We start from the raw sequence: 11,051 nt of genomic DNA on the forward strand, positions 1-11,051 counted from the left end.
TACAATTTTTTTCCCAACAAGGTGTGAAAAAGACGTTAATGTCCTCGAGCACTAGAAAGTTTTATGAACTCATTTGAATTACAATTAATTCGTGTACAAAGTTGGTGCAAAAGCATACATATATTATTCGTTACATCCTTCACTTGCAAAACGAAGCAAGTATGCGACGGGGTGGAGCGAGCAATGGTCTTCGTGAATGAAGAACTGCCAAATTATCGAGTAATAGAACATCTCCCTTACACCATTGTAATGCAACACACTCTTCATCCAACATCTTTAATAAGTCGTTAACATCATCGGGAGGCAATGGTTCACCATCACCAAAAACAACTGCTTTTGTCGGATCATCGTTTAGCTTATCCTTCAATCCGCCATACGAAATCGCAAGACCATTGAACCAGGTCTTTTGTTGCCGTGCCTCGTTGTATCTAAAACTAGGCTTGGGACCTATTATAACTTTTACATCATCACCCATCCATTCTAGTTTCATTCCCAACTTGGTAGCCCTGCATTTGAATCCAAAAATTAGGCCATTCAAATGTAAATCAATTGTCATTGTTGTCAATTACTAGATGTTTCAATATACAATGTCATGATAAGAATGAAATATCAAAGTATAATGTTGTGATTGGATGGACTTTTCAAACTACAAAGCCTCAATAAAGAAAAATATTGAAAATTTAATGTTGGAAAAGAAACAAATGAAACTATGATGTTATAAACAGATTAATGAAAGTATGTTGTTTCATGACTTTACTAGTTCTTTAATATCTTATTATATCTAACGAGTCAAAAGAATAAGTCTTTTAAGAACTTTTATAAAATAAAGTCTGTTGGTTGACAAATCGTCCAAAGTGTGTTTCAAATAGATACAAGATTGCTAAAACAATTATGCTAGCCACCCAACATGTCATTTTGTATGGTTTGCTTTTCACGTTATATTATTGGATGGGATTATATGATATAATACAACACAAAATTGCAAAAAAAAAAAAAAAAAATTGTCTTGTGTGGTTTGCTTCTCACGTTATATTCTTGGATGGGATTATATGATAACACAACACAAAATTGCATTTTTTGTCTTGGATACATTAAAACTAGGGGTGTGTATATGGCAATTTGGTTTAGGTTATTGGCCAAAACCGAACCATAACCATTACAATTGGTTAATGCATTTCGGTAGCCATTGTATATGAGTTAGTATTAGTTTTGGTTAATGTTTTTAGCCGATTAATGATTTTGGTTAATGGTTAATATTGGTTGACCATAGTGGTCCAATGACCAATGACAAAAATAAAAAAATACGTTGCTATCAAAAAAGGGGAAAACATAAAATTTGTTGCTATTTAAAGAAATATTATAATGATAATTTTACCTTTTTAGCATCTCAATTGAACCAGCACCATCTAAATTATTTTTAGAGCATAAGAAATTATGTCAATGAGGTGAAACTTTTGAAAATTTTGATTTACTCGGCCATGGTAATCTTAATAACTTGTTACAAGGAGGATATGTGAAAATACATTGCAACGAACCTGGAACTCCCACCTCAAGTAGAACTCATGAAAAATTAATGTTCGTTCATAAAGTTCTAATTATTAAACTCAAACCTAATAATTCTAACCTATCCAAACACATGTCAAAGGTACATATGTACACATATGACCAACAAATCAACATTTTGTACAACATATGCCTGAACCAGGAACATGTTTTGGTGTGCAATGAAGGTATCAATAATTGTAGCTAATGGCGTCCGAATTAGAAATAGTTGCCTCTAATGGATGTTATTTTAGTGTTTGAATATGTGCATATGCAGCAACATAATTGCCATCACTAACTATAAGTACATTGTTAGGCTCCTCACAAACTATAAGTACATTGTTATATATTCATACACTGAAAATTTAGAGTTCATAGAATGACAAAATGAAAGTGTATGTACATAACTTATATTGTGATTGAATTTAGAGTTGCTTGAATTTTGATGCTAATATTGTGATTGTGCCTAAAGCCCTTAATATAGTGCCTTGAAATTTTGAATGATTGTGCAAATAACTATATTAAATATTAATATAGTAGAAGATCATGTATCCCATCTAGTTCACCCTTCAAATTTACATTCTTGATATAATTGCATACAATATATTTAACATATTATATTTATATTAAAAATTTTTGGTTCATTCGGTTAATAAAAATTAGAAACCATGTCACCTCTTAGACTATAGGGAGTGGGAGGCGCTAAGCTCACGCCAACACCGCCCCTTGGCTCTCACCATCTGACGAAGGAGAAGAGAGGGGAGATAGAAGGGGAAAAAGTGGGTTGTGATTGGTGCTCTTTATTATTTATTTTTTTAATAAGACAAAACTGCAAAAATGGTCCCTATGGTATGCAAATTTTTGGGGTTTTAGTCCAAACCACGACTTTTTTGGATTGGTGGTCATTTTGAGCTAGTTTCTTTGCGTTTTTGGTCCCTCAGTAAACTGAAAAGACTATTATGCCCTTCTGATATATATTTTTATGCTTTTTCTATTTAATTTAAATGAAAAATAAAATAATTACCTAATTTGGGGCCCACCTCTCTCTCTCTCTCTCTCTCTCTCTCTCTCTCTCTCTCTCTCTCTCTCTCTCTCTCTCTCCTGCACCATCACCCACTGATGAACTCTAAATTGAGAAGATGAACCCTGTTTGATTCCATTAACCCCTAAACCTCTAAATGTAAAACACGCATACGAAATCGATTTTTCAGAAATCAATTGTTCTTAAGACCCATAAGCCTTTTTTCAGATTCAGAATTTGATTTCTAGTTCCAAAAGCAAACCCAGACATCCAGTTTTTCTTGAAGAGCAAACATAAAATCGATTGTTTGCATGCGTGTGTGTTTGACTTGAAGAGCAAACATAAAATCGATTTTTCAGAAATCGATTGTTCTTGAAGACCCATAAGCCTTTGGTCTGGGAATTTTCAGAAAAAACGCATCCAAACCCCCATTGTCATCATTAAGGGGGTGTTTGGCTTAGCTTTTCACAGCCCAAAAGTCCTTTTTGGAAAAGTTACAAAAAGTCAGGTTTTCCTGACTTTTCCAAAAAGTTCATTTTCCTTGTATCAAAACTCCAAAAGTAGCTTTTAAAACTAGTTTTGCCAAACATCTTTTGTTTTTTTTTCTTTTCCAAAAAGGACTTTTGGCTGTGAAAAGCTAAGCCAAACACCCCCTAAATTGATCATTCAAACATCTTTCAAAACTGGATAAAAAAACCCACGATTCCATATCTAAAAGCAATCAATAAAGGTTCCAGATCCAAAAAAACTCATTAAAGGGCACAAATCGAAGTATCTATGAAATACCTACCTGCATCTCTACATCCAACCTGGTAAACCTCATATAGTATCCTAAAGAGGTGTAAAACATAGCTGGTAAAGTGATATTGAGTTGGGAACAAAATTCAAATCGAACTATGGAGTTTGGGAACAAAATCGTAATCGAAATCTGGAGTTTGGGTTACAGTGGAGAAATACGAAAGGGAAAGGAACAAAATCGAAATATAAAGTTGAGATCGTCGCCGGAGGTGTGGATGGAACATCCATCGTGTCATCGTCCCCTGAATATGAAAGAATTTGGGTTACAGGGGAGGAAGACGTAGACAAAGGGTTGGGTTTGGTCATCATTGATTGTAGATTGTGATTCAAACGGAAAAAAATGGTGAATCTTGAACCCTCATTTTGTTTTTTACATCTGAACTCTTCAAAGATGTGAGGCTACTGTGGTTTATTTGAGAAAGGGTTTTTTACTCTTTAATGGCAGCAACAAAATTCAAGGGGAGAGAGAGAGAGAGAGAGAGAGAGAGAGAGAGAGAGAGAGAGAGAGAGTGTGTGTGTGTGTGTGTGTGTGGGCCCCTATTTTTATTTTTTATATATAAATACTTATAGAAAAAAAGAAAAATGGAAAATAAATATAATAAGGGCAATTTAGTATTTTCAATTTACCGAAGGACCAAAATCACAAGCAAACTACCTCAAAATGACCATCAATCCAAAAAAGTCGTGGTTTTGACTAAAACCCCAAAAAATTACATACCACAGGGACCATTTTTGCAATTTTGTTTTTTAATAAAATCAAACATATTTAAATGACATCACTACCATTCCCTATAAAATTATTGTAATGGTTCGGTTATATTTGTTAATTCGATTTTAATTTGATTTTTCACTTAATATAACCACCCTAGTTAAAACTTTAAACAACCAAATCTTTAACATGAATCAAAATGGCTTAACTTTGTTGACATATTTCTTTTTCTAATATCATTAATAACTAATTATTAAATTTGATAACATAAAATATTGCATAAAAATAAAAATTTTATATAAATAATTTAAGAAACTATAAACACCAAACTATAGAATAAATTACATTTTTGGTCCTTAGCTTTAAGTGATGTTTTCAGTTTCGGGTGTTCCAAGGAATTGGCTTTCAATGTGGGTTATATATTTTGATGTTTCATAGTAACGTTGGTCCTTGAATTGTTAAATTAAACTATTGAGCTTATAATTTTTTTTAAAAACATCATGTTGCCCTTGGATCCCACATGAACCAAACTTCAAATGATTTGATGACCAAAATTACAAAGTTTTTTCTTGGAATAAAGTTATAAAAATCGTCTATATCAGGCACCAAAAATGTAATATACTCTATATAATAATCTTGAAAATCTTTGTTTAGGTTTTTTCTTTTTATTAATAATTATCTAAGTTTGAAAAACGGAATATAGACGTAAATGATGGAGAAGTGTGGAAAACCTTTCCTCCGCCACGCTCTTGTCATCGGTCATGAACGTGCCCTTCCAGCCACGTCCTACCGGCGATGAAGGGTCGAATCCTTCTCCGATAACTCTGTTATAAATCAATCCTTTCTCTTCCAGTTGCTCCACAAATTCTGGATGCTTCCCTTTCATCTTCTCGTAAATCACATGGCTCAGAACTATACATGTTTCTCCTCCCCTTCCTGGTTCGATCTCACAGAAGAAAAACAATTTCGAAGGAAATTCGCTAGCCTGCAAAGCACAAGATGATCGATATGAGGTTTATTCTATAGTAATTACACAGATTTATGTAGATGTTTTGATCGGAGGTAGGGAGTATATGTATATCATACATGAGATAATTCGTGATGGAAGCCGATCATCTGATCCGGTGGTGCTTCATTCGCAGTGTACACACGATCGGAAAGTTTCGTCCTGGTTCCTGAACCACCGGCGCCGTAGGAGAAGTCTTCGTAGCCGGAGGAGTCAACGACATCGTTGAAGTCAGAGGCAGTGGAAACAGGGAAGCCTCTGAAGAGAATCGCACCAGATCTATGGAGCAGAGAATCGAGCCATGGTTTATTAGCTTTAATGGCATCTGTTAGCTGAACAGGCTTGGAAGCGCTAGGGTTGGGGAAGAGAACCGCGGGGAAGACGACTCCACCATCAGATTTCTGCTGCTGCAACCCAACCACTTCACTGAATAGGGTTGCTTCTTCTGCCATGATCAATCCAAAATTCAAACAATAAGTGGCGATTTTTAGTCAAAATCATATGGGTTTAGATCTCCAACAGGTATTCAATTCGGTGATTTGTGTTGTTTCTTTCTTTCTTATAAATTAATTGAAGAGTTGAAGATAAGTACCGAGTGTTAGAAATAAAAATGCATAGTAAATGAACATGTGCTATATGTGTTGCTAGAATAATAAATATCATAACTCAAGCATTCAAAAATCAATTGGTCAAACAACAAAATGTATTATAATTAATATACCAAATGTAACAAATTCAAAGATAGAGATACATATATAATCATATGTTATATGTTATGTCCTTCACTTTTCACTTGCCAACAACGGTCTTGGTGAATGAACAACTGCCAAATTATGGAGTATTAAAACATCTCCCTTCTTCCTTTGCAACACAACACACTCTTCTTCCAGCATCTTCAATAAGTCATTAACTTCATTCGGAGGCAATGGTTTACCATCGCCAAAAACAACTGCTTTTGACGGATCATTGTTTAGCTTATCATTTATTCCGCCATATAAAATTGGAAGACTGTTGAACCAGGTCTTGCGTTGATGTGTCTCATCGTATATGAAACTAGGCTTGGGACCTATTATACCTCTCACATTATCACCAATTCACTCTAGTCTCATCCCCAGCTTAGCAGCCCTACAAAATCAACCGGAAGATTAGTTGATTTCGTCTTAAAAGTCAACTATAATGTATTGTTAGGGGTGAAAAATCCGACAACTTGATTTGTTAATTAACAAATTATATACTGATATTTGAAGATTCGGTCGAATTAAAATGGGTTGGACCGATAAATAGTCTTTTAGATTGTATATAACTAAAAAGTTCAAAATGTATATAAATAGAAAAAACATCATAAATGGTCCCTGTGGTTTCCCAAAATCTGAAGTTTAATCCCTGTGGTTTAAAAACGTCATAGATGGTCCCTGTGCTTTCAAAACTTTTGATGTTTGGTCCTTTTTGCTAACTCTGTTAACTTTCCACCGTTAAATGAAGGGTATTTCCATCATTTACCTATCCAGGGACCTTTTATGAGGTTTTCCTTTCTTTTATTTATTTATTTTTTAAAAATTAAATTTAATATCCAAGGTCTCTCTCTCTCTCTCTCTCTCTCTCTCTCTCTCTCTCTCTCTCTCTCGTACACCACCATCGCCACCACCATCCACCATCACCACTGCTATCATTAGACCAAAATCACCACCCTTATTTCTCCATTCCAGCACTACAAAACACCATCGTCATCGTTAACTTCCACCTGCCAAACCACCACATAACCTTCACCACCGCCATTATCTATACTAATATCGTATTCTTCATCTTCTTAATTGAAATTGTTCATTTTTTCTCCCATGTGAATACCCAATCAATAATGAGCAAAAACAACCATCCCATTCATTAAACCAATCACAATCCATCAACTACACTAGAACATAGACCTTCAAAATTATCAGATGCAAAAAATGCAAGAAATCGGAGATCAGTGCTTCAACGAGTCGAAAACAAAATTAGGCAAAACCCCCCATTGAATGAAATCAATTAAACTTGTTTGGAAGCCGCCGAAGCAGTTTCCCTGAAATCAAATGCTAGGGTTTCCAACATATACACAGATCGAACAACCATAAACCCTCCACCACCGATACCATTAGCCATCAGATTCACAACACCACCAGACAGAACAACCGCCACAAAAACATTGGTATCTTGGGAGGTTTTTCCGGTGGGGATGAAGAGAGTTTAAGTGGTTTCCAGATTGAAATCTAGTGGGATGAAGAGAGGCTTCCGACTTGAAATTCGGTGAGGATGAAGAGAGATTTCTGATGATGCTCTGATATCCGGCGAGCAATGATGGGGAAGCGGTGAAGCTTTCAGACGGGGCCACTGGACATTGGAGGCGATGGAGTTATCGGAGGAGGTGGGAACCGGAAACGGAAATGGTGGGAGGTTTGGTTCACCAGATTGAGATGGATGATTAGATTGGGAAGCAAGGATCGATGAAGGTGAATGGTTAGGCTGGGGAAGAATAGTAGGGATCTAGTGTATGTATGTGTTTGTCGAGAGAGAGAGAGAGAGAGAGAGAGAGAGAGAGAGAGAGAGAGAGCTTTTATATATTTAATTATATTTAAATTTTTCTTTTTTTAAAAAATACGAGAAAACATCATAAATGGTCCCTGTGGTGGTGAAATGACGAAAATACCCTTCAGTTAACGGATAAACTTAACGAAGTTAGCAAAAAGGACCAAACATCAAAAGTTTTGAAAACACAGGGACCATCTATGAGATTTTTAAACCACGACGACTAAACTTCAGATTTTGGGTAACCACATGGACCATTTATGATGTTTTTTCATATAAATATAAAGGTGAAGGTTCTAATATTATATTATATCATATTCACTTTAAACATTTTATCTGGCTTAAATATTTGTCATATACATGTCTAGGAATTATACGATTTTGAGGCCTTCCATTTTTCTGTATTACTTTTGAGGCCTTCAAAATACATGTCTAGGAATGATTTTTCAGGTCACAAAATAATGAGATTATCCTTTAAAGTCACCCCTGAATAAATAGCATCTTAGATAGCTTTATTCAAAAACAATTAGATTACTATTATGATAATAAATTCTTAATTATATATTACATATTAATTATTTATAAATTTATAGACAAGGCTATCCTATACTAAAAATACTTGATACGGAGACCCATCCATTTTCTTTTTAATTTTATTTTGACAAAACTGCAACATTGGTCTATGTGGTATTCAAAAAACTTTGGATGGAGTCCAAAAACTTTCTCACTTGCACAGAAGGTCCAAAATCAAGGTTTTTTCGTGTTTTTGGTCCAAAAAAAACTTGAAAAGAACAGTTATGCCCTTTTACTTTCTTTTTTGTATTTTTTATAATTTTTCAAATACTATTTTAATTTAAAAATAAAAAGAAAAGAAAATAACTCTCTCTCTCTCTCTCTCTCTCTCTCTCTCTCTCTCTCTCCAAAAAAAAACATGTACCTTCACAACCAAATTGACATTCATTACTACCTAGAGTTTGTTGGGTTCCAGATTTGAAATTTATTGGATTAGAACTCTCAAAATCGATTTCATATTTGAAATTAATTTTAGATTATTTAGGGTTTGTTGGGTTTGAATCTTGATACATCATGTTTGTCACTATATGTGTCTGTCTTTTATTTTTTTTTCTTAACTTCGATACTCACATTAGCAACGATGGTGATGTTGGGTTTAAGAAACGTGTTGGTGACTAGTTTTCCAGTAATAAAAGTGGGCATCAGCTTAACATGTTTCTTCCCTAATCTGAATCCACCGTCTAAAAATGGTCTCTGGTCTAGTGTTAGTGTTTGTCTGGTCTGGTCTGGTCTGGGTGATGTTGAGGGTCCAGCGGGTGGGTGGGTCAAGAGAGTACGAGTGTTTTCCAGCGATTGTATTTTCCGGTGAGAGAGGAATGGGAGGGAGAGTAGAGACTTTTTCACCAGATTGCAGATCGGAGGGGTGGAGTTTAAGAGAAGATGGGATGTTTTTTTTTTTTAGAAAATTACAAATATAGCCAAAACTGTTAATTATTTTGTAGAAAATAGCCAAAAAAAACCTAAATTACAAAAATAGTCATCAAAATCGCAGATGGATTAAGCTCATCTGTGATTTCACCAAGCAATCTGCGAACGTACAAGTCGCTAAAGCACATCCGTGTTTTATAATAAAATTAAAATATGGCCACAATCAAATCAAAATAATATAATTATATTTACATTTATAGTCTTTTACTTTACCCTACATTTATAATAAATATATTATCTTTATTTCAGTGCGGTGTAATGAATATAACTAGGATCAAATCAAAATAATATAATTATATTTACATTTATGGTCCTTTAAGTTACCCTACATTTATAATAAATACTTTATCTTTATTTCAATGCGGTGTAAATGAATACCAATACGATCAAATCAAAATAATATGATTATATTTACATTTATGGTCGTTTAACTTACCCTACATCTACAATAAATACCATATCTTTATTTCGTAAATGAATACCATTATGATCAAATCAAAATAATATAATTATATTTACATTTGTGGTCCTTTAACTTATCCTACATTTACAATAAATATCATATCTTTATTTCGTAAATGAATACCATTACGATCAAATCAAAATAATATAACTATATTTACATTTATGGTCCTTTAACTTATCCTACATTAACAATAAATATCATATCTTTATTTCAGTGCAGTGTAAATGAGTACCACTACGATCAAATAAAAATAATATAATTATATTTACATTTATGGTCCTTTAAGTTACCTTACATTTATAATAATTACCCCATCTTTATTTTAGTGAGATGTAAATGAATATCACTACGAGCATTCCCACATGTCATGTTGATGGATGCGACATACAAAACAAACAGGTATGAGACTCCCCTCCTTGAAATAGTTGGTGTAACTCCAACTAATCATACATTTTGCGTAGCATTTGTCCACATGCATAAGGAAACGAAATCCAACTACACTTAGGCACTAGAGTGTTTAAAATCAACAATAGATAGATACATGTTTCCACGTGTAATTGGCACAGATAGAGACATAGCTTGCATGAAAGCATGCAATAATGTATTTCCAAAAACTAAAGGATTACTTTGTAGATGACATATCAATACAAGAATTAAGAGAAAATACAAAACGTTTTAGTGTATCGTCGTTGTTGGACCTCATTTTATAAAGACCGGAAAACATTCTGGTGGACTATAAAGGTATTTATTTAACATATCTTTTAGATTTGTTAGTTTATATATATATATATATATATATATATATATATATATATATATATATATATATATATATATATAAATTTATGTAAGTGTATTATGTTTCAGAAGTTATTACTTACTTGAAGAAAACGTGGTTGACACAATATAAAGAAAAGTTTGTATCTGTTTGGACCGACGAATTTCTTCATTTTGGTCACAAGATTATGCTAAAGCAAGTTTAGGACGGAGCATGATTATTGCATGACATCGTTTCGTCCATCCAATTTTCAAAGATTTGGTTGGTAATGTTTCAATTCATGCACTTGAAATAATTTTCAAGGAATTTGAACAAATCACTCGTTGAGTTTCACTGGATTGGGTTCTACACAAAATGAATATTGGTTGATCATGTCGGAAACTGGATTCCTCATTGCTAATAAGTATGGTGTAAGCGTCTATTTTTTAGACAAACAAGATTTGTCGACCTGTTTTCCACTTTGGCATGATCCGCAAGACATCCCACATCATAGATCTATTGTTCTCGCCTTTCATTCATAATGACTATTACATAAAAGTTGATTTACAAGAATCTACAGTTTTGTCACTTTGGCATCACAATAGATCAGAACGTTCTCCTGGATAAGAAATATTGTATAATGATCGACTTAATGCATATGTTTCACCGAATGCACCACGTAATAATTGTAAT

General features: G+C 33.8%; 1 protein-coding gene across 1 annotated transcript; it reads right to left on the reverse strand.

Annotated features, from left to right (window-relative positions):
- Positions 1–22: 22 nt before the first annotated feature.
- LOC145144349 (clavaminate synthase-like protein At3g21360) lies at positions 23–5,765 on the reverse strand. Its single transcript, XM_079074861.1, has 3 exons — positions 5,157–5,765; positions 4,802–5,055; positions 23–506 (listed from the first exon to the last, which is right to left on the reverse strand). The coding sequence occupies exons 1-3, from the start codon at positions 5,526–5,528 to the stop codon at positions 140–142; spliced, it is 993 nt and encodes a 330-aa protein (XP_078930987.1). The 5' UTR covers positions 5,529–5,765; the 3' UTR covers positions 23–139.
- Positions 5,766–11,051: the final 5,286 nt, after the last annotated feature.

Source organism: Lactuca virosa, chromosome 1 (assembly GCF_052849685.1).
Source record: "Lactuca virosa cultivar CGN04683 chromosome 1, Lactuca_virosa_CGN04683_v6, whole genome shotgun sequence".
In the NCBI taxonomy this organism is placed as follows: domain Eukaryota; kingdom Viridiplantae; phylum Streptophyta; class Magnoliopsida; order Asterales; family Asteraceae; genus Lactuca; species Lactuca virosa.

What these genes read in the sequence shown, in the direction of transcription:
- LOC145144349 (XM_079074861.1), bottom strand. Translation starts at nt 5,528, where the DNA reads ATGGCAGAAGAAGCAACCCTATTCAGTGAAGTGGTTGGGTTGCAGCAG. An exon ending in TCCATCACGAATTATCTCAT is followed by an intron (nt 5,056 to 5,156) that starts GTATGATATACA and finishes TGTGCTTTGCAG; the next exon opens with GCTAGCGAATTTCCTTCGAA. An exon ending in AAGAGCGTGGCGGAGGAAAG is followed by an intron (nt 507 to 4,801) that starts GTTTTCCACACT and finishes ATTCAAATGCAG; the next exon opens with GGCTACCAAGTTGGGAATGA.